The sequence below is a fragment of the Eriocheir sinensis genome, chromosome 39 (genome assembly GCF_024679095.1).
Source record: "Eriocheir sinensis breed Jianghai 21 chromosome 39, ASM2467909v1, whole genome shotgun sequence".
Classification (NCBI taxonomy): domain Eukaryota; kingdom Metazoa; phylum Arthropoda; class Malacostraca; order Decapoda; family Varunidae; genus Eriocheir; species Eriocheir sinensis.
In genome coordinates this window covers 9,119,490-9,143,804 of record NC_066547.1, presented here as the reverse complement: position 1 = coordinate 9,143,804, position 24,315 = coordinate 9,119,490, and the positions used below count along the sequence as shown (strand labels likewise).

The following is a 24,315-nucleotide window of genomic DNA, read 5'->3' as shown; positions in this document are numbered from 1 at the left end:
TGTCATTCGAAAGCGTTCCACGTCCGTGTTGCACACTTTAATTGCTCAGAGCCAATCAGCGTGCATCGACAATTCCGAGGGTATAGCGGGTATCCACATTCCCCCGTCCAGTCTCCTCACACGCCTTGCCGTTAACACAACGGCCGCGACCCACCACCGACATGACGAAGACGGGCCAGATCGACATCTCGGAGGATCCCACAACAGTAAGATAAGAACATAAGTTTACAGTCGGCCTACAGAGGAAATGCTCTTATAAAACTAACACCACTTATGTCCATCTATCCTTCCGGTCCAAAACTTTATATTATCGAACCTTTCCTTGGAGGTATCATTCGTACCAACACTCACCACATAACTGCCTGCGCCTCTGTTGAATCTAAACTGATCCACATGCCATGACCTCTCACTACCAGAACCATATTAACATCACCCATATTGAAAGCCTTAATCCACTCATAAGCCTTTGCAAGTCTCACCGAACCGTTCGGCTTCACAGATGATGTAAATTCAAACGTTTAGCGTATCCTTATATTGCAAACTTCTCAACCCATGTATCATTTGGGGAAATTGAAAGCAAAGTTATCAAGAGTCGTTCGCCATCATAATGATCTCAATGCGCGTCGAACAGAATAATGGGTTCTCTAATCATTGAGTGTTACTGATGTTGTTGATGATGTTTTCTGCCTGCTGCCGGTTTCTCTCTGAAGACAATATATTCCAATTAGCGTAGTGAACTTGTTGAAAAACAGCTCGTGGATGAACGGATTGAATTATAGGAGAGAGAGAGAGAGAGAGAGAGAGAGAGAGAGAGAGAGAGAGAGAGAGAGAGAGAGAGAGAGAGAGAGAGAGAGAGAGAGAGAGAGAATTACATTTGCATAGATTTACATTGATGTTAGACCACACAGACCCTATGGTTCAGACCAGGTAAGGTTGGGTGCAAACGCTATAGCTGTGCGTAGCCCCGGTACTCATATCCGTCACATTGTCCCTTGAGTCTGTGGTGGGTAAGAACACATTACTCCGGGACACGGGACAGGTATGACATCCGGGTTACCATAATTTACATTCCCGGATTTCCCCAGGTACTTATTTATCGATCAGCCTAAAAGGGAGTCTGAACAGCTCGGTGAGCTGCACGTCGACTGCCCGAGCCAGCGGATTCTGAGCTAGGCATGTTAACCCCTGCACCTTGGACACAATGTGTCCTTAAACCTTAAGAACCTAAAAGAAATCAATAAATAGCCCCAAAGACTGTATTTCTGCCTTAGCGAATAATAAGATCGATGGAATCAGCAGCAGAGTTTGCTGTTAAATGAATGAATAGTGATGCACTAAATCACTAAGGAGGTAGTTCATTCCGCTCTCGTGCTACAATGTTGGTGAGGAAAAATTTGGGGCAGTCTGAGTTAATTTGTTTACACTTAAGTTTTGTACCATTATTTCTCGTTCGAGACGTGTCGTCGACCATAAACAATTTGGATTTGTCTACATTCGCAAAGCTATTATTAAGTATTCTGAAGCATTCGAGCAGTTTCCCAAGGTGGCAACGTTTCTCAAGAGAAAACATGTCAAGAAATGAGTCTTTCATCGTAAGGTTTGCTGCGCAAAGAAGAGATCATCTTTGTTGCCCCACGTTGAACACCACACTTATCAATGTCCTCCGCATGGTGGGGGAGACCAAAATTGTACCGCATATTCTAAGTGAGATTTGAGTATACTCTTGTATAGTGGTGGAGGTGGTTGTTTGATTTTGTAGAGTAATTTACGGCATGGAACTCCATCAAACGCCTTATGGAAATCCAGATAAACTACGTCCAGTGATTTGGTCACGTCGTAATCTGATAAGAGGTCGTTATAAAAAGTCAAGTTAGACAATCAGGATCTCTTGTTTCGAAAGCCGTGCTGTGAATCTTTGATTAGTGAGTGACTTTCAAAGTAAGGGGCAATTTTATCTTATGTTCTACAGTAGCTTTCCTACTACTGAGGTTAAATCGTATATATATATATATATATATATATATATATATATATATATATATATATATATATATATATATATATATATATATATATATATATATATATATATATATATATATATATATATATATATATATATATATATATATATATATTTATTATTATTATTATTATTATTATTATTATTATTATTATTATTATTATGTGTTGCGTCTTGCTCCACGCGGAATGTTCTGTGTCAACATGGCTGGCAGGGATACATGCTTGAGGGATTTGTGTTACGTTTGTGAGGATTTCACAGGCGAGAAGTGGATTGGATGCTGTTTGTGTCCTAAATTGTCATGTGAATTGTGCTCATTTGTCTGGAATTAAGCAGGAGAATATTCCTAAAATTAATTGGATTTGCACCTCATGCCTCCATAAAGCGTCTCTGGCTATCAGAATTGTGGAGAAAATGGATGAATTCAAGCAAGAATTTTCTAAAGAAATATCTATGGTTAAAAATGAGGTTGAATCAAGGGTTGAGAAGGTGCAGGAGGGCCTGGGATCAGTTGCTGACGCCCTTCGAGCTGACCATGCACTTAGTTGGGCTGAGGTGGCGAAGAGAGACAGGAAAGTCAAGAAGAATCTCCTAGTTGTGAAAGCTTCTACCCAGGAAAAGAAGGCAACAGACATGAAGGATGAAGTCTCCCAGGCATTGAATGGCATTCAAATAACTGATTCAAGATTCACAAATGGAGGTAATACTGTCATGAACTTTGATAATGAAAACACAAGAGCTGAGGCTGCTAAAAAAAATTGAGTCTGTTGAGCAAATTAGTACCAAGAGTGTTGGAAAGATGAAACCAAAGATCATGATATGCAATGTGCATAAAGAGGAGACCAATGAAAAAATAAAGGAGACCATCTTAGACCGCAATGAGTTCTTACGTACAATTGAGGGTGTTAAGAATAAGATTGAGCTGATTTTCAGTAACCCTGCAGCTGGCGGCACGATGCACTACATTTTGAGGTGCTACCCAACTGGAAGAGAGCTGATTTACAAGAATCATGACAAGTTGAAATTAGAATGGGGAATATACACAATGAGAGAATCAGAGAGACAGATACCATGCAATTATATGTTATCATCGTCAGAGATATGGCCATCTTGAGGCCAACTGTACTGCAAGAGCAATGGAGAAATCCCAAAATGTTTCAAATGCACTGGCGATCATAAATCAAAGGAGTGCACCATGGCTGAGAAAAAATGCATAAATTGTGTGAGGTACAGGAAGCCTGAAATCTACAACTCAGCGAATGAGCAGTGTTGTGTAGTTCTTCAAACCGAAATTGAGAGAATTCGTAACATAACCGATCATGGCTATTAATTGGTGTTTATACTCAAAGACAAATTGTGTGTTAAATGTTCAGTGAGTTGGAAATAATTTAGTGTCCAAACACAGCCAAGTGACTATGATGATGCCAAGTTTTATTAAAAGGACACCAGTAGGCTATTCATGAAAGCAATCAAGACTCACTCACTCATTACGACGTTTTGAATAAGTGTATCGAGTATTATTATCGAGGCTAACATCATAATTGTTGACGGCCCTCGCAGAGCGCTGCGAGCAGTGGAGCGGGGCCTGAAACCACAGAGTTATGTATATGTATATAACTCTGTGGGACTGCCCTGTGCTCAGAATCTTGAAACAGGAAATTCTATATCTCGTCGCTTCTTACGCAGCTTGAAGAAAAACAGGGTTTCTGTCAGGTGAATGTTGGCAGTCGATTAAAACCATTGTTTAAAATGCCCCCTCTTACCAGTGTGCGTGGCTGTACATTAATCAGTTGGGTGTTATGTTCAGGGTTTGGGGTCGGAGTCAGTCAGGAGCCGAGGAGTCGGCTACTTTTGGCTTGAGTCGGAGTCGGAGTCGGTAAAAAAAGAAATATCTTCGACTCATTTACGTGATCAATTCTCGCGTCAAGTACTTGGGTGCACTGCCAAGGCCAGCGTTGCCACTTCGTGTAAAAACTTCTACAAATTTCTGATGTGGGAGCTCTTGTGGGAGGACATTTCAAGCAAGGAATTTCTAGGTTTTTGTGGGGATATTAAGTTAACAATAGTCCTGTAGAAGAGGGGAAGGGGGAGGGGGTGGAGTGTGAGCCGGAGCCGGAATATTTCAAATCCGACTCCACACCCCTGGTTACAGGAGGAAATAACGAATGTGCACCAAATTAAGCACTCCGTATACAGACCGTTGACTGAAATAAAGTGTGTGGAATCAAGCGCTTTGTTAGATACCAGTCCAAGGATATCTCTGGGTATGAAATTTGTTCAAGGGAAGGTAACCACAGCGGACATGAAGTGCAGCAGTCTAAGATACGGATACCTTACTTATCTAATAATATTAGTCTTTTATCTTGGTTCCAAACTGAAAATATATAAACAATAATTGACGGCCATCGGGAAGTTAAAAAAAAGCACAAAATTGGTAAAAAAAAAAATGAACGAAACAAATGTAAAAAAAAATTTTTTTTCTGTAAAACCAACAAAATGTGTCCACAAGTTCGGCTAAGTCTCGACTCGGTCATCGACTCCTAGAAAAGAAACACTTAAAAAAAGGGCTGGCCTTAGAAAGTTTACTGGCAAAGTTAATCACTGACTATAATAATATAGATGACGATGACTGAAACATAGCTCAGCGGCGGTGTGTGTGTGTGTGTGTGTGTGTGCGCACGCCTTAAAGTACAGTATCATTCATGCACCGCACATATTCACTTATAAATAAGGACACGCACATGCACATACCTCCTCCCCCCTCCCCCCACAAACACTGGTAAAAACTCCTTTTCTCTCTCTTCTCTTCTCTTCTCTTTCTTTTCTTTTTATTTACTAAGCATGATTACATTAGGTGGTACATGGAATTGGCATCATACAACTAAAAGTTACCGGTAAGGTTCCGAATAACTATCTGTAGTTGTGTTACAGACAGTACAGTCACAAAGTTAGTGATGTACATTGGACAATAACCAGGTGTTCACTTCTTTTTTAAAAGTGTGGAGTGTAGTGGATGTATGAATGTCAGTGTGTCTTGTCAGGCAGTTCCAGAGTCTAGTGTATCGGGGCACGAATGAGCGGAGGAAGGTCTCCGTTCTGGCGAAGGGCACGGTGAGCTGGTGTTCCCTCGACAGGCATCCCAGGTGGCGTGGGGGTGTGGTGTTGCCCACTGTTGCCGGAGAGTTTCGAGGTGCGGAGCAGCCTGCATGTGTACCTTGTAGATGGTACACAGGCCAGCCACGTCTCGCCTCTGCTGAAGAGGATGTATAGTCTATTCATTTGGGCAAGGCCACTCACGGAAGCTTAGTCCCAGCGACTCCACTTCCCCCTTCTGGCTGGGTAGCTCCGAACGGGATCATGTAACCTACTTGTCATGTTAGGTAGTCAACATAAAATGGTAAATAGTGATAATAAAATGTTAAGTAGTCAACATAAAATGCATATCTAACACAAACAATTAATTAGCAGTTTGTGTTAGATATACAGTTTATGTTGACTACTTAACATGACAAGTAGGTTACATCATCCTGCTCGGAGCTACCCGGCCAGAAGGGGGAAGTGGAGTCGCTGGGATTAAGCTATCGTGAGTGGCCTTGGCCGAATGAATAGACTATAGTGGAGTGGGTTGCTGCTGGTTTGGCGGCCCTTTGAGAGATAAGCCATTGGGCGCGGTTTTGTACCTTGTCGAGAAGAGCCAGGTATGATGGAGGGCAGGATGACCATGTCAGGGGGGCGTATTCCATGAGGGAGCGAACCTGGGCAGCATAAAGGTTCGACACTCCCTTCGCATCAAGGAGGTGGGAGATACGCCTGACACAGTTTAGCCGTCCTGCTGCCTTGGATGCAGTCTTCCTGACGTGGCTGGTGAAGGACAGGCTGTTGTTCGCCTCCACGCCGAGGACAGTGATTGACTGTTGCAAGGGCAGCACCTTCCCTTGTAGGATTATGGGGAGTTGGGATGGCTGGGGGGCAGCGTCGCCTTGAGACCAGCATGACCTGTGTCTTGTCGTGTGCCAGGTCAACCTGCCAACGGTGTCCCCACGATGAGACGGTCTGTAGAACCTGGTTGATAAGGGCGACGGTTGCACAGTGATCTGCACCGTCGCAAGGGAATGTGAGGGTACAGTCATCCGCGTAGGCGTTTGCTTCAGGGATGAGGTGGAGGAGATTAAAATACACATTCCACAAAAGTGGTCCAAGGACACTACTCTGTGGGACGCCAGCATTAATAGGGTACTCCCCCGAGGTGTGACCGTTCACCACTACACTGAGCGATCTGTCCTCGAGGTAGTCGTGAAGGAGATGGATGAGCCTGCCACTATAGTCTGTTCGGAGCATGAAGTCGGTTCAAGGTGTGGCAGATTCCAGAATTCCCATGAGTGCAGCCTGCCAGTTCGACCGCCAATTATCAGATTAGCACTCTCTCCCGGCCTACCCACCCACAACCCACCTGTTTATCTCTCTCTCTCTCTCCCTCTCTCTCCCTCTCGACCCGGGGGAGGGACCTAGGGGGACACACCGACCACCACCACGACCACCACTACCAACACCACAACGTGGCAACATGGGAAAAAATCGCTGCCACATGTCATAGAATTTATACAAATCCTTGTTATAATCCTAAACATCGACACTCATTGTCCTATGTAGCTTCCTTTACTATATACAGAAAATATAAAATATCGCTTTCAAATAGCACATGGATGGGAAATAAGAGAGAGACGCATATACGAAGGCTGATTTGGCAGCATGGGTAGAGGTAAATGACGATACCAGCTCCACCCTGAACCGACTTCTTGCTCTGAACAGACTATAACACCTACACTCTGGAGTTTGGAGATGAGTCCGGAGTGCCACACTCTATCAAACGCTCCCGCGATGTCCAGGGCGATGACGAAAGTGTCGCTTCCCCTGTCAAGGTTATGCTGCCAAGCAGAGGACATGCTGAGGAGGATGTCGTTGGCAGACCTGTTGGAGCGGAAGCCATACTGTCTGTCGCTGAGAATGTGGTGTGTGTTGAAGAAGCCTGAGATCCTCTTGGCAAGAATAGATTCAAAGGTTTTGCCAAGGACGGACAGGAGAGAGATTGGCCTGAAATTACGAGGATCTGTCTTCTTTCCTTTTTTGTGCATGACTGCCACGTTAGCAACTTTCCAGAGGGAAGGCCACTTGCTGGTGTTGAGGCAGCTCTGAAAAATGGTGGTGATGGGGCCTGCAAGCTGGGCTGCGCAGTGCTTGAGGATGTGTGGAGCTATCCCATCTGGTCCAAGGGCCTTCTTGGTGTCGACCTTGAGCAATTGTTGCTTGACATCCTCAGTGGTAATAGTGATGAACTGGAGAGAGGTGGTGTTGAGGTGAGCCATGACAGGTGGGTGACGTTCAGGGTCAGGGACAGTCATCTTCCCTGAGAAGTATGCTGCCAATACCTCTGCCTTGTCGCTGCTTTTGGTGGCTACCGAGCCGTCCGCCCTGTCTAATGGAGGAATGTGGTCTTCAGGTGCGAGGCCTTGTTGGTCCTTGAGGGCAGTCCACCAAGCCTTGCTTCCCACAGAGCGGCCAGAGAGTCGTGACTTCAAGTCGTCCTGCCATCGTTGTTGAGCCAAACGCTGCACACTTCGCATGTTGACACACTTCTTTGTGGAGCAGTTTGTTTATATAGGTCGGATGTTCATTAAAGCGTCTCCATGCCCTGCTCTTAGCGTCGGCAGCCATCCTACACTCATACCCAAACCAAGGCTGGTTACGAGGCTTGACCTTGAAGGCATGGTTAGGGACGTAAGTGTTCTGAAGGGAAAGAACAGTACTTGTGAAAGTGCTGACCTGTTCGTCCACGTCACCTGTGAGGATGGTGTGCCAGGGAGTGCAACACAGGGCTTCCTGAAGTCCCTCCCAGTCGGCTTTGCCCCAGTGCGGCGACTTGAATCGTGCTGAGGACAGCCAGGTGGTCTGAGAATCCTACGGCACCAAGGGGACGACAGGTGACAATACCCTCTGGCAGATCACTAATAACAGGATCCAGGAAAGAGCCAGAGTTGTGGGTGGGAAAGGTGACATGGTTTGTAAGGCCATGTACAGTAAGGAGATCATCAAACACTCTAGCAACCAAGTGTTGATTTAGGTCGCCAACTATGAGGATGTGGCTGCAGGAGTGTTGCTGCAGAAGCTGGTCAAGATTAGTGTGTAGGAAGTGTATGGGCTCACCTCCTTGCCACTGAGGGCGATAACACACGCACAGTAGGATGGAGCCATGTTGTTGTGTCCATATCTTGAAAAACATCATCTCAAGGTGGATAGGGAGAGCTACCTCAAGGGGTTGGACTGACAAGTTCTTGTTAAAACAGACAGCGACACCACCGAAGGTCCCGCTTGATCTGTCCCTTCTGTGCCAACTTGTGTATCCCTGAATCTGACCATAGTTGCTTGGGATGGTCTCATTCAGAAATGTCTCCACTATTGCCACTATGTCAGGCGTGTGAGGAATCACAAAGGAGTGAATGAGGCCACCGATATTTGTTTGGAGCCCTCTGACATTGGCAGAAACAATAGAGATAATCTTGATTAATGTTGTCCATGACTCCACACACCGGGAGGAAGGTTGAGTGGTGGGCCTGGATGAGGCAGGAGTGGTTGTTGTGTGGTGGCTGGCGGTCCTTGCTGCGATGTCCAATTATGCCCCAAGTTCACAGCTTGAGTTGGGGGAGAGAGGGAGGCTGGAGCAGGATGACGAGTAAGAGACTGCACGAGATTGGCGTTGTTCAGAGCCTGTTCAGTCGTGATCTTGTGGAGGAACTGCTCCTGTCTCTCAACTGCCAGGCGGATGCGGCACTCCTTGCTTTCTTTACTTTTCTTCTCTTTTCTTCTCTTCTCTTCTCTTCTCCTCTCTTCTCTCTCCTAAACAGGACGGCCAATGCCATGCGTGGTCATGAACTAAAATATTGTCTGATGGTTCTTGGATTTACCTGCTCTAGTCGATGACCTAAATACAAAAAAAAAAAAATATGTGAAATAAGAAAATATTTTTTTATTATAATTACAAGAATACTATTGATGACTATGATAATGATAATTATAACAATAATGACAATGTTAATAACAACAACAACAACAATAATAATAATAATAATAATAATAATAATAATAATAATAATAATAATAATAATAATAATAATAATAATAATAATAATAATAATAATCATAATCATAATCATAATTATAATTATAATTATAATTAAAATCATAATCATAATCATAATCATAATCATAATTATAATTATAATTATAATTATAATTATAATCATAATGATAATGATAATGATAATAATAATAATAATAATAATAATAATAATAATAATAATAATAATAATAATAATAATGATAATAAATGATAATAATAATAACAATAGTAATAATAATTTCTCTTAAATAACTCAATCCACACCGATCAGCATTTTCTAGACCTGGGCGCCCGGTGAGTCGCGGAGGGTCACATTGCCTGACACAAAATGCATGTCTTGAAAAGCTTTGACGGCCAGCGGAGACTACCCTCAACACGGCCAACACGGGGGACACAAGGCTGCGGAGGTGTGGGGGAAAACAAACGTCACATGCTCATCAGATGTTGACATGCGCCGCGGCCCTGACCATGAGACGTTTTCACAGTCCAACACAGTGTCTTCGTAACAGCCCGAACCAAACTATACAATCCCATACAATCCAAAATGATGAGTCTTCGATGCCATACTAAATACACAAGACTTTGCCCGTATAGTTTCATCAAATTTGTGAACTTAAATATAAACACCAGACACTATACAAGGAAATTTCGAAGGCTCTGGTATTGGTTTGGGAGCTTACTAACCCATCATGGGGAACTGTGAAACTGGCCCCATGGCGTAGACCTCCATGGGCGTTGAGGTCACGTGCAGTAAACACTATCACAACCCTCAGCGCAGAATAACTTTTTTTTTTCCTTATCTTCGCCCGTAACATGTAGAGACTAGCGATAGTTAATACAGGATAACTTTTTCTTATCTGTGTCGGACCTGAGATAGATAACACAAGATCCCTTTTTTTCCCTTATCTCTGCCCGTTATTTATATATATAGGCCTATGGTACTTTACACAGCCTACGGTAGTTAACACAGGATAACGTATTTTCTTGACTATGCCCGTTACTTTTTTACCCACAACTTTTTTTTTCCTTATCTACGCCCATTACATGCATAGATCTACAGTAGTTAACACAGGATGACCTTTGTTTTCTTAGCTGTGCCGATTACATGCCGATTACGCCACAACAGTTAACACAGGTATTTGTATTTACTATATGCCCGTTTTTTTTTTACAACTTTTTTTTTCCTTATCTACGCAGGATAACGTATTTTCTTGACTATGCCCGTTACTTTTTTACCCACAACTTTTTTTTTCCTTATCTACGCCCATTACATGCATAGATCTACAGTAGTTAACACAGGATGACCTTTGTTTTCTTAGCTGTGCCGATTACGTATATAGAAGACCTGTTGCAGTTTATAATTCCAAATAACCCTAATCACCTACTAGCAGCATCGTAAATTTAGGAGACTCCATTACCAAAACAACGCCATCGTTTTTTCAATTTGTCAATAATGGGTTTGAATACTTCGGTCCGTGCTTTTTCCCCTTTTCCAATGCTCCATCATTACTTCACATGGAAACAAAAAAACGTGACTGTCTTCTCGGTGTTATTTACCTCACCTGGATTCATTTTATTTCACCTGGATTCAGCGCCCCTCACTAACTTTCCTTTACTTCCAAAACCCCATGTGGAAAAATAAAGCAGAAAGCGCTCTACTCTACGCTTGCCTCATGCTTTTCCAGTAAGGTTGCTTGTAACGGGATGCAGAGAATTCAAGTAAAGAGTAGAACAAATATTACGTTCGGGTTACAGTGACGTCCCAGAGAGAAAAATAACCAAGACACCGAAGGACTTAAGAAACTTTCCGTACACAGAGAATTATTCGCAAACAGAAAGCCTAAACAATCGTAGACGTCCGTACAGAAGAAGACTAAAAAATCATAAGACAGACTGCGAAGTGACTGAATTTAACTTCTTGAAAGAGTAAAAAAAAAAAACCTTGCTAATATCGATCTACATAAAATACATATACTGAAAATAGACGTGTGAGACATTATAGATTGCATATTCAGGTTCAGAATGGAGAGAGGTAAAAATAGTTCACTAGAGGGTACTGGGTGAATAGAACAACTTAGGTAGATATGCTATTAATGATAATCTTGATATATGAAAAGAGAAAGAAGTTGTTAAATAAATCATTATCAGATGTTATGTGCATACAGACTGACCTCTTGCAGTCTCCTTACATTCTTGTATTCTTACTCTTTCTTAACAACTCACTAACTAGGGCATTTTTGCACACCTCAGAAACGCATGCACAAGAAAACATAATATATCCTCTCTCTCTCTCTCTCTCTCTCTCTCTCTCTCTCTCTCTCTTATCAATACATTACATCTTCCCTAAAAAAAACACTTTGCTTCGTCTCGTAAAACATGGAAATTGTACAAAAATAAAAGGGTTATCGCTTGTCCCTTATCAAAACACTCGAACCGTATCTTGCACTACCTTGAAAAAATATCAATACGTCGAGTTATCACACTCCTGAGAACTCACATTCTTAACAGGCGCTTGCCCCAACTCAGGCGGACGGAAAAAAAAAAAAAACGTTATCGCGATCAAACTCTAGAGCGTAATATTACTAAGAATTCGCTAGGCGTGTTTTCCCGTTGCTCCATATCAAACACTTAAGCAAGCAGTAAAAGCGGGAAGGATTTAGATAACAGATTCCTTCCTTACTGAATCACTTTTAACCCAAACAAACCACAGAGCTCTTCCCACATCTTAATTCATACTTACTCACCGTCACTTCAACGTCATTCAACAGAAGGGACATACGTTCGACAAGTAAAATTTAAATAACAGTTTTGTCCTTTACCAAACCTTCTTTTAATTAACCATACGGACCACAAAGCTCATTCCTCTCTTCAGTTTATCTTGCAAGTTACCGTCACTTCTCCGTCACAAAAGAAAGGTTCAAAAGGAAAGATATCTAAAGAACTAACGGACTGGACCCTCCCTTAACCTTCTTGCACCCAGGCAGACATTCCACAAAGTTCGCTCCTCTCTTCATTATTTCCATCTGCTGACGTTACTTCCCCGTCACTTAAGAGAAGGAAAATACGCCCGACAGGAGAGATTTAGATAACAGTTTCCTCCGTGACCTAAACCAAGCTAAACTTCCTTGTTCGTTTCTCTCTCCCTCTCTCCTTTTAATTGAATTTCTCCTCAACGACCGTCGTGATGGGTTTCAATACGTCACGTTACTCTTTCGTTACATTTTTTTTACCCTACTTGAACATCAAAGTCCCTCCATACACACACACACATTGACGCTAGTAAAATCAGTCTCCCTCTATCAGTCCTGTCCTTCTTTTTCTTTCCTAATTCACTTTTCCTTTTCCTTTTCACACCAACACACTATCATAATAACACTGACTTTCTCCTTCTGTTCCTTTCTTCTTTCTTCCCTCATTCACTTACGGCTCCTACGTTTTCGACACCATCACCCATCTCTTTTTTTTATTTGTAGGACTCATTTTTTTTTTTGTCACCTTCCTTAACGCCATCCCCTTTTCGTTATATCTTTACAGGACTCCTCCATCTCCTTTGTTACCTTCCCTAACGCCGCCTTTTCCTTACTTCTTTGCAGGATTCGAACGGGGGCGGCGTCGTCAACACGGGATTCAAATGGTCGTCAGGTGATCGTCTGGAGGCCGTTGGCAATGAGATCAAGGTCTTCCCTGAGGTGAGTTAATGAGCCAAAGCCAGAAAATTCATCCCAGTGTTATTTCTTTCACGGCAAGGGAGGCAGATCAAGAGCAAAAAATAAAATCAACAAAATAAAGCCCTCTAGAGCAGACTTGTCAAATTATCGCACTCAAAACATCGCATTTACAGTTCCAGGGCCCAAAACTTTCTTACCTACACAGATAACGAAATACCAGTTAAAGTTCTCGTTAAAAGCATTACTTATTGGTGTTTGTTTGCGATAGCGGTGACTCAGAAACCGGAAAATACGATGTGCTGATTGTCTGAATACGATAATTTGGTAACCCTGCTCTGGAGTCCACACGCTGCTCAGACAAAAGAAAATAGAACGAGAGGACAGAAAAGAGGTCAGGTTCGGGTGGAGAGGTGTCTTGATACTCCCACCATTTTGTCCTGCTTTCCCTTTCCATCACAGCTCCCGTTTCCATTATTTTATTTATTTATTGGAGTTACTGGATAATTTTTCATGTCCGATTCTTTTTCTTTTTTAGGTTGCTAATAAATATTGTTATTGTTATTAGACTATGATCGAGTACCCACTACCCATATCACCGAGATATCCACTCACTAAGTGGTGATCTCTCTCTCTCTCTCTCTCTCTCTCTCTCTCTCTCTCTCTCTCTCTCTCTCTCTCTCTCTCTCTCTCTCTCTCTCTCTCTCTCTCTCTCTCTCTCTCTCTCTCTCTCTCTCTCTCTCTCTCTCTCTCTCCTGCTACACCTCCAATATTTAATCATCTTATATAATTCATCATGCAATTCTTTATAGCCAGAAACTCTCGCCAAGGGATTCAAACTTTTCGTTATTGCTTTATGGGATAAATATGATCTCTCTCTCTCTCTCGCCTACTCACCTCCAATATTTAATCATCTTATATAATCCATCGTGCAATTCTTTATAGCCAAAAACTCTCGCCAAGGGATTCAAACTCTTTTTTCGTTAATGCTTTATTGGATAAATATGATCTCTCTCTCTCTCTCTCTCTAAAAGTTAACGAGTCATACGAATTTAACAGTGGCAAGTAAAAAGAAAATGAAGTCTTGGGTTAAAAGTTAGTGAGTCCCACGAGTCTTTAGAAAACGCTAATATATATTGTTATTGTTATTAGACTATGATCGAGTACCCACTACCCATATCACCGAGATATCCACTTACTAAGTGGTGATCTCTCTCTCTCTGAATGAAGTGAATATTTATTTTTTCGATAAAAAAATAGCATGTATAGTTATTATGGATGTACTCGATCATAGTCTAATAACAATAACAATATTTATTAGCAACCTAAAAAAAAAATCGGACATGAAGAATTATCAATAAATCCAATAAATAAATCCGAGCAACTGGTACCGGTACCGAGCAATCTGGTACCGGTACCGTGCCGTTTAGCTGGTACCGTTAGTACCGGTACTAGTACCGGTACCTGCCCACCCCTAACCAACACCTCCCCTTGTAAATGCTGCACCCCCCACTCCCACCCCGAACCCAGCCTTAGAGGATATAGAGAATGAGGGAGAGGAATTAGATGTGTAGTGTTGTGGGAGTGTTCTGGAGGTAAGTTAATCTAAAACCAGAAACTACATACCATCGTTCCTGTACCTACCAACACCCGCCCATCTTGTACGCTACACCCTCCCACCCCCACCCCCCCAGCCTTGAGAATAGAGGATGAGAGAAAGGATTTAGATGTGTTATGTGTTTAGATACGTTATATATGTTGGGTGTGACCTCGCTTTAAGTCTTGGGATCAAGGAACCTGATAAATTATGGGATATCGAGACTGTTTTAATGTGATTTATTGCCTCGACGTGCACATTGCGCCACTTTATTGGGTGTTTTATCTACCACAAATCCCTGCCTTACGTTTTTTGTTTTTTTTGTTTGTTTGTTTGTTTGTCTCGAGGTAATTTCTGGTTCGGTTACTTTGTTTTTTTTTAATACCTAAAGGTTTATTTTATATCTGTGCTTGAACTCTTGATTCCTCTGGGTTTGTTTGTGTTCGTTTCTAGTGTGTTGATTCACCTTTCATGTTGATTTTTTTCTTTATTTTAATTCATGAGTCAACTAAATCTACTTTCATTGAAACATTAAATTTTGTCCATTACCTTTTTTTCTGGTTGTTTATCATCATCTGCTTAGACCTCCCCCATGCATTTACTTCATCTATATTCTCCAATACTCTGTTGAGGCACCCATATCTCACTTAATAGTAACTGTTAATGTTCACACTAAAGCTCAAATTTTTTTTTCTTTACGCCCTTAAACTGTCTCCTTAGCTTTAAAAAAAAAAAAAAAAAAAAAAAAAAAGGGTCTTCGTCGCGCCCAATAATTCAATGTTACATATGAAGGTTAACTAAGTCCAATCGTGTTTTCTCATATAATAAGCAATACTATGTTCCACACTAAGAAATAAATATGTCTAATGCGGAGGAGGTGTTGGAGTGGTTGGCCCACACTTAATTAAACCAGCTCACGAACGAAAACATGATTACACAGAGGACCTCGAGTCGAAGGGTAAGACGGAAACCACGTTAAATCTTAAAAATCCCTTAGCGACGTTATTATTCATTTTCGACTTCCGACAGGTGTAACGCTGAAGTTAAAAACCCTGGAAATGATAAGCTCTACTTGATGAGGACCGCTTACGTACGTGCGTTGTATTCTCCCCAACACCAATTACATTATTCTGTTCTTACTGACCTTGAATGTGTCTGTCCACGTGATGTCTGGGTGTTCAGGACGACTTGGTGGACCTCTGGTGACGACGGAGGGCGGACGCAGAAACCTTGCCATCACAGTAAACTCTTTTTTTGGACCTCTTGTGGTCTGATTGATTGACGGCTTTATCTTCATGGCGCCGCGACTAAACCTCTTGTGGGCCTCCAGAACCTTCAAATCACAGCAAGGGTGACCACAGGGAACGAAGAACGAGTATGATGATTTGATACATGTGACCAGAGTGCAAAACCCGAAGCAAGATATCGGAAGAAGCATGATCGAAGGGTGACGTGACTGTTGGCGAGGCCTTCTGAACAACTGTGGCCAAGACGAACTGTGAATAAACGTTATTTTGAACATAAATGGTTCTCCTGCCACACTCATTATCCCGCATTACAATATTAACATGACATTCCTTAAAAGAGTTCCTTCAGTCCACCAATCATCTACTAAGTGGTGGAACTGCTTTGGTTTGGCTTCGTGGAGCTACGGAGTTTCGCTCATGGGGTGTTTCAAAGCGACGATTCGATGCATTCCGTGACGTCATAAATGTCTTTCGAGAGTTATTTGTTTCCGGTGCCCTCGCTAGTTCATTTATTGAGAGCATGCATGCACCGCGGGATCGTAAAACAGTAATGTTCTAAGTAATCGATCCTTTATATTAATCCCAGATTTGATGAGACAATAATAACTAGTTCTTATGACTTATCAGGTAAATAGTTCAAAATCACCCATCAGAGCAAACGTACTTTAATTTCATTCTTGACTAACATTATTCGCATTCTTTTTCCCTTCGTAAGGTAAAAGAGAATGGACAGGAAGCGAAGGCGGAACACCAGAAGGCGGGGGAGGAGGAGGAGCGGCAGCAGTGGGGGCACCCCATCGAGTTCCTCCTTTCCTGCATCTCCATGTCCGTCGGGCTGGGCAACGTGTGGAGATTCCCGACCACGGCCTTCAATAATGGGGGCGGCGCCTTCCTCATCCCCTACATCATCGTGCTCATCTTCATCGGCCGGGTGGGTTGGACAGGGGTGGGTCGGGCCTTAGAAAAATCCTTTAATGCAAGGCTAGGTGGAACACAGTCATGGCAAGGCTCAAGGAAAACTGGATATATAGGGCAGGCTGGTGCTATACAGGGCAGGCTGGTGCTACATAGGGCAGGCTGGTGCTACATAGGGCAGGCTGGTGCTATATAGGGCAGGCTGGTGCTATACAGGGCAGGCTGGTGCTATACAGGGCAGGCTGGTGCTACATAGGGCAGGCTGGTGCTATATAGGGCAGGCTGGTGCTATATAGGGCAGGCTGGTGCTATATAGGGCAGGCTGGTGCTACATAGGGCAGGCTGGTGCTATATAGGGCAGGCTGGTGCTATATAGGGCAGGTTGGTGTTACGTAGGGCAGGCTGGTGCTATATAGGGCAGGCCAATGCACGTGTTCATCAGCAGGGTGGGTGTGTAGGGCAGGTCCTTGGTGGTGCTAGGGGGAGGGTGCCGCGCGTATCTGGATGGAGCAGACAGAGGGAGGTTTTCAAGTAGAACGACGCCAAAATAATTCGTTCACAGTTCACGAAAGGTATGAAAGGTCAACTTCTCTTTTCATCTTTTTAAGGGAAAGCTGATACACAATCATTTTCCTGCATGACCACTTAAGTGCACACTCCACTCCAAGATATCCCTTTATGTGATATGCGCTGCCTGGCACTAACATGACCTTTTTTTTTTTTTTTCTGCAGCCGCTTTACTTCCTGGAGCTGGCCATTGGACAATTCTCATCCTGCAGTTGCGCCAAGGTCTGGAAGATGGTGCCCGCGGTCAAGGGTACGTCACACCTCTCCCTCTCCCTCCTTTGCTAAGGGGTAATAAGTGAAGCATCTGAGGGACTCTTTGAAACATTATGGAGTCCTCGGCTCACCCCAGGCATCCCCCTCTCTCGCCCCTGATACTCGGCTGAAAATTAAGAACGACTCGTCAGTCCTCCGAATAAATGTAGTCACCATACACCAAAGTGAGCCGCAAGAGATTTCCACTTAACTAAACTTTGTCGAGTTGGCCTGCGAGAAACATAGGAAGCACTGCCTTTGCTGAGTGACGTAAATACGACCGAGGCAAAACACGGAAACGGGAGCAGCATTTGAGGAGCGGGACATCGACCCCGGTGACTCCGTAATCTCAGCAGGTTCCTTCTATCATACAGAGTTCGTTATCACGCTGGCAAGCAGTCATAGTCAGATAATTACTACGTCATGTAAAAACACCACCACGCTATATGAGTTCCGGGGGGCAGCATGACCCAAGCTTAAATGGCGCCAATATAAGAAAATTGCTTGCGCCATGACGGGCTTGGGCCGACCACCAGGCCCCTGAAGAAAGCCTACCGGCGCTACAGGCCGAGATGTAAAAAATAAAAAAAAATAACACTGACATAGCATCTCCACGCGCCTAATCCCGCCAGTGCATGCTTTCCTCCGCCCGTGTCTCCCTCACAGGCCCACACACACCTGCAGCCCCTCACCTGTGCCGCTGCTCGGTGTGACTTAAACAGACCCGCTAATTCATTCACTCATGTGTGGGAAGAGAGGAATTTCACGTGACGCTTTCTAGTAATTTTGATATCTGAAGAGTTTAAGAAAAAGTTGTTGTTTTATTCCTCTCAGTGAAAATACTTTTTCTATTGGGTATTCTTGCAAATCATAATTAATAAGTATCATACCTTCACAGTGAGTATTATTTGCATTCCTCGCTGAATATTTAAGAATGATTTGTCCACATCTCGTATTTTTTCATTCAAGCTCCTTCGTCTGGGGACTGAAGGCGGCGTCACAGGACAGCAGTATCTGACTCGTATCCTCTCCTTGCACAGGCGTCGGATACGGACAAATAATCGCAACGTGGGCCGTGGTGACGTACTACTGTGCCCTGATGGCGCTGACGGTGTTCTACTTCGTCATGTCTTTCAACAAGGTGCTGCCGTGGTCCGTGTGTGACGAGGCCTGGGCGGACGAGAACTGCGTCGACGCCTCCGGCACCAACTTCACCTACAGCAACAACTCGCAGTCGTCCTCGGAGCAGTTCTACTAGTGAGTCTTGCAGGTTACATGCTGGCCAAGGTACAAAAACAGATTATTTTCAAACACCGTACCTCTGTGTTCTTTTATATTATTCTTGTTTACCTTTCCTCTTTCACCTCTCCCATTCCATGCTCATCGCCGCCGCCGCAGCAATTATGTGTTAAAAATAAAGGAGGACATCAGCGACGGCGTCGGGCTCCCTGACTGGCGCCTGACGCTGTGTTTGCTCTTCTCGTGGCTGATGCTGTTCCTCACGCTGGCCTGGGGCGTCAAGTCTTCGGGCAAGGTCAGGTTCGTTCACCTTCGTCCTGGACTATCACAGGGACTTAGCGCGCTAAGCTTTGACCATAAAAAGTTGAGCCCGTATTGTGTGTGTCACTGTGCCGACGCTGCAGGTGGCGTACTTCACGGCGCTGTTCCCCTACGTGGTGCTGTTCACGCTGCTCGGGCGCGGGGCGACGCTGCCCGGCGCCGTCGACGGGATGCTGTACTTCATCACGCCTCGCTGGCACAAGCTGCTCGACCCCAATGTATGTATATGCGATGTCTATGATGTATATGATGTACATAAACGGTCAGGAGCGCCACCACGCGAACGCCTCTGTCAGTGAACCATAAACTTTACGAAGCACCAGCCAACGAGTGTCGGTCAGTGCCTCCCTGTCTCTCCTCTCTCATGAACATTACACAGGACACCCTGACGTGGGCATCGGCTGATCATCATTCCCTGTCTCTGCAGGTGTGGTTCGCCGCCGTCTCGCAGTCCTTCTTCAGCCTCTCCGTCGGCTTCGGCCCCCTCTTCAATTTCGCCTCATACAACAAATTCTCGCAAAACGTATACAGGTAGCCAAGGTCAGCCGAAAAACTCAGCTTTGAGGGCCGAGTGAAGTCATCACACTGGTCGTCAAGGACGATACTGTATCAAAATGTGTAGTTGCATACAAATATATTGAGTACCGGACGCATACACAGCTGTTCTGTTAATGACGGAACTGATCTTGCCCCTGACCCATGCCGCCACGACTAACACACAGCTCCCTCAGGGACGGGTGGATCATCAGTCTCACGGACACCATCACCTCGCTGCTCGCCGGCTTCACCATCTTCGCCATCCTCGGCAACCTCGCCCACCTGCTGGACACGAGCATCGAGGACGTGGTGCGCGGCAGCGGCGGCCTCGCCTTCATCTCCTACCCTGACGCTATCGCCAAGTTCAACTGGGCCCCGCAGGTAACATGCGCCGCGGAGAAAGGTCTAACGTTCTGAGAAGGAAGCGAAGAAAACTAGAAGTAAGGTTTGTATTCACGCAACACCCTTCCCGTCACAGCTGTTCGCGGTGCTGTTCTTCCTGATGCTGTTCACGCTGGGCGTCGGCTCGGCGGCGGGCCTGGCGGGCTGCGTCATGGGCGGCCTCATGGACCAGTTCCCGTCCATCAAGAGGGTCTACGTCGCCGCCTTCATCTGCGCCCTTGGCTTCCTCTGTGGCCTCGTCTACGTCACGCCAGTGAGTTGAGAGAGTAATGTCGTATGTGAGGTTATGCTTTTTTTCGTCCATTCATATATCTCTTCAACAGAAAATATATCTGTCTATTTATCTATCTGTCAACCTCTCTACCCATCTTTATATCTAGCTATCTTTCTTTCATTTTTAGACTGACATTACTGAAATATAAACAAAGATGGATACATTCTGTAGTTAGGTAGACAGACAGACAGATGCACATTAACAGACTCAGCGATAGAGATGTGAATACCAGAGATAACCCAACAGGCGCCTTATCTCGGCCACCTTCCGTTGTCCAGGGTGGCCAGCAGATACTGGAGTTGGTGGATTTCTTCGGCGGCAGCTTCATTATCTTTTTCCTCGTAATCATCGAGGTGACGTCCATCATGTACATTTACGGTGAGTCTTAAGCATTTCCTTATTCGTTATTTTCCCTGTCTTATCTTTAAAGTCGCCCGCCAACTGCGCATAAGCATACACCAGATAAACTACCTTACCGAAGTGCCGTGCCCCTTAGGCCTCGCCTTGTCTTAAAGATTTACCCCTTAATAGGGGACAGGGCCTTTGGCCAAAAGGCGGCCCTGTAAGGAAGAGCGAGCAATGCAAAACTCGTTACGGGGGTGTTTTTTTTTTTTTTTTTTTTTTTTTTACAGTAAAGGAGGTAGCTCAAGGGCACAAAAAAAAATAATAAAAAAGCCCGCTAATTGCTGCTCCCATAAAAGAATCAGAAGAGGTGGCCAAAAGCAAGGTCAAATTCGGGAGGAGAGGTGTCCTGATACCCTCCTCTTGAAAGAGTTCAAGTCGTAGGCAGGAGGAAATACAGATGAAGGAAGATTGTTCCAGAGTTTACCAGCGTGAGGGATGAAAGAGTGAAGATGCTGGTTAACTCTTGCATAAGGGGTTTGGACAGTATAGGGATGAGCATGAGTAGAAAGTCGTGTGCAGCGGGGCCGCGGGAGGGGATGCCTCCGCCGCGCCGCCGCCACAGACACGAGTAGCAGCCGTCGAGCAGCGACGGAGGCACGGGTCCCCCGGGCAGGCGCCCAGAAGCAGCCAGTAGCAGGAGCCGGGCGAGCAACTAGGCAGTCTACTACCGGCGGAAGGGCCGGCCAAGTTGCTCGCCCGACAAGGGCTGGCGTGCCACTGCCCCTGCCCCTCGGCGTTGGCGACCATGATCTTCCAGCGTTACCAAATTATCGTACTTAGCCACTCAGCACATCATATTTCCTGGTTTCTGACTCACAAATATCGTAAACAAACACCAATAAGTAACGCTTTTAACGATTACTTTAACTGGAATATCGTAGTCTGTGTGGGTACGAGAGTTTTGGGCACTGGAACTGATAAATGCGATGTTTTGAGTACAATAATATGGTAACGCTGCTTCCAGACTCTTGTACACTGCAGCAACTGTACAGCAGAATATCCACCACTAACTGCATTAATTAATTAATTAATTATATGCACTTTTCTCTCTGTCTTCCTCGCGCTCTTTCGCCCGAAACTCTTCCCGTCAATGCCTAATTTTCCAATCCTCCTCTCCTCATCACGTGTCCCAGAAACTCTTCATGTCTCTTTCTAATCTGCAATATTAGTTCCCTTCTTACTCTCATTCTCTGCAGCACTTCTTCGTTTGTTTGTCTTTCTGATGAGACACGTAAGGCACTGAACACCTTTCTCTGTTTGTCTTACTTTTCTTCTTCAGGCTGCAAGAACCTGTTCCGCGACATGCGCTTCATGCTCGGGTTCGACATCGACCTCCTCACCAAGGTGTGCTGGGTGGCTGTCACGCCGCTTCTGCTGATTGTCATCTTCGTATACACCATCATTGTCTTCCAGGTGCCCACCTATAACGGCGCGCCATTCCCGGACTTAGCTTATGGTAAGAACATATCTCTGGATCACGAGTAGATTCTCCTGTCGCTTGGAGCTCAACGTACATGTGCAGCCGTCAAAACAAAGTATCGAACACCCATGGGTCGACGGAACAGACTGAGCGAAATCTCTATACATGGGTTGGTTGGGTTGGTTGGGCGGGTACAGAACACCATGTCTATAGAGTTCGCTCAAATTTTATTCATCTACCCATGAGTGTTCGATTCTTTTTTAGACGGTTGTACGTAACATAGCAGCTCCAACTCCTTCCTCCTCCTCGACTTTGCCAAGCCCTTCCCTGCCACCATCCTCTTATTAACAGTCCGCCCCTGCTGATGCCTCGCCTCATGTCACAGTCCTTTTCTTCACTGTACCGTCCCCAGACAACGTTCCTGAAACGCCATAGCCCACGGTCTAAAGATTAATTTTACCTTGACCTGGTCCACTCTTCTTGTCACTGTCCGCTTCCTCCTGTCACAGTCCACTCGTGTGAGTTATACCGCGTCCCATTTTTAACAATCCCGCATCACAACCTTCTCCCTCCCTAAACAACATCCCTGTCAGGCGGTGGCTGAGTGGTTAGCGTGCCGGCGCCGCGTCCGGGAGGACGCGGGTTCGAGTTCTGCCCGCCGCCACAGCTGGGATTTTTCAGTCACCGCCGAGTGGCATAAGACTACCCACATGCTGTCCCGAAGACCACCTATCAACCCGGGCTCAAGATTCTCTCTCTAAAGAGAGGCTCAAAGATGAGCTCCGGGGGGGGCAGGATGAGTCAAGCAAGATGGCGCCACTATAAACACTTGCCTGCGCCATAACGGGCTAGGGCCGACCATCAGGCCCCATCAAGAGACCCTACCGGCGCCATAGACCGAAACGTAAAAATAGATAGATAAATAAATAAATAAATAAATTCTTTTGCCAAAGTCCGTCTCTCCTGAATGCATTTTATTTATTTATTTATTTATTTATTTTATTTTTTTTTTTTTTTGCGCCCATAGGCTTTCTTGGTGGGGCCTGATGGTCGACCCCAGCCCGCTAAGGCGCGGCAAGAGTTTATAGTGGCGCCATCTTGCTTGGCTCAGGCTGACCCCCGGAACTCATCTTTAATCCTCCCTTTTAAGAGGAAGAATATAGGGTCCGGGTGGTATTCTGGACAGAATGTGCACATGGGTAGTCTTTGGCCACTCGACTGTGATCGAAAAATCCTAGCTTGTGACGGCGGGCGGGACAGGAACCTGCGTCCGGCACACTGACCACTCAGCCTCCTTCTACCCCACATGTGCAAGCAATCAGACACGTGAAAGCTTGAGATAAGGGCGACCCATTTCTCCTGTGACGTCCGTATTAAAAGGAAACCCGCGCCCACCATCCTGACTCTCTGCCACGCTGAAGCACCAAGCACTTTCCGTCCCTGCCCTGTGTAACAACACCCTCCGAGCCACAACCCTTTCTCACACACTGTTCCGTCCGTGGACAACATCTGTGTCACATTCATCTAGCCACAGTCCGTCTCTGCCGATCCATTGCCCTTTGTAGCCACCCTCCGTGACACACTAGCTTTCTCACACGCTATCCCGTCCTAAACATCCACATCACATTCCACTTGTCACAGTCCGTCTCTGTTGATTGCCTGCCCTTTGTAGCAGTACCCTCCGCATCACACTAGCTTTCTCACATACTGTCCTGTCCCTAAACATCCCTGTCATATTCCTCTTGTCACGTTGCGTCATTACCGATCCCCTGCTCTTTATTAACTATATACCGTCCTTGTCACACTACCTTTCTCACACGTTGTCTCGTCCCCCTGCAGTCTGCGGGTGGATCCTGACTTGTGTAGCTGTTGGAGCCGTCCCCATTGGATTCCTCCACGCCCTTTACCGCTCCCCCGAGACCACGTTTGCAAAGGTGAGTCCCAAGCAAATGCGCAGAGCTTAGGTACATTGTGTTCGCAGTGCCCCTAACGCGGTCTGTTGTCTCACTTGGTTTGTCTTCTCAGAGGCTGCGAGGATTGTTCGGGCCGAAGGAGAGCTGGGGGCCGAAGAGGCTGAACGACCGGCTGCAGTGGGAGAAGTTGATACGGACGTAGTGTGTGTGTGTGTGTGTGTGTGTGTGTGTGTGTGTGTGTGTGTGACAATAAGGTCTGAAATGATTAGTGTAAGGCATGTCCTGTACCACTGTGCAACGCAATAATAAGAAATGAATCACTACTTCCCCTAAATGTGTTTCAAATTTCCTATCAAGTGACACC

General features: G+C 45.0%; 1 protein-coding gene across 1 annotated transcript; it reads left to right on the top strand.

Annotated features, from left to right (window-relative positions):
• On the top strand, nt 1-24,285 carry LOC127008958 (sodium-dependent nutrient amino acid transporter 1-like). Its single transcript, XM_050881483.1, has 14 exons — nt 1-206; nt 12,791-12,886; nt 16,422-16,637; nt 17,354-17,438; nt 18,481-18,697; nt 18,839-18,974; nt 19,084-19,218; nt 19,428-19,531; nt 19,732-19,918; nt 20,016-20,192; nt 20,492-20,591; nt 21,898-22,074; nt 23,878-23,972; nt 24,064-24,285. Exons 1-14 carry the CDS (start codon nt 162-164, stop codon nt 24,151-24,153), a joined length of 1,860 nt encoding a protein of 619 aa, XP_050737440.1. The 5' UTR covers nt 1-161; the 3' UTR covers nt 24,154-24,285.
• Nucleotides 24,286-24,315: the final 30 nt, after the last annotated feature.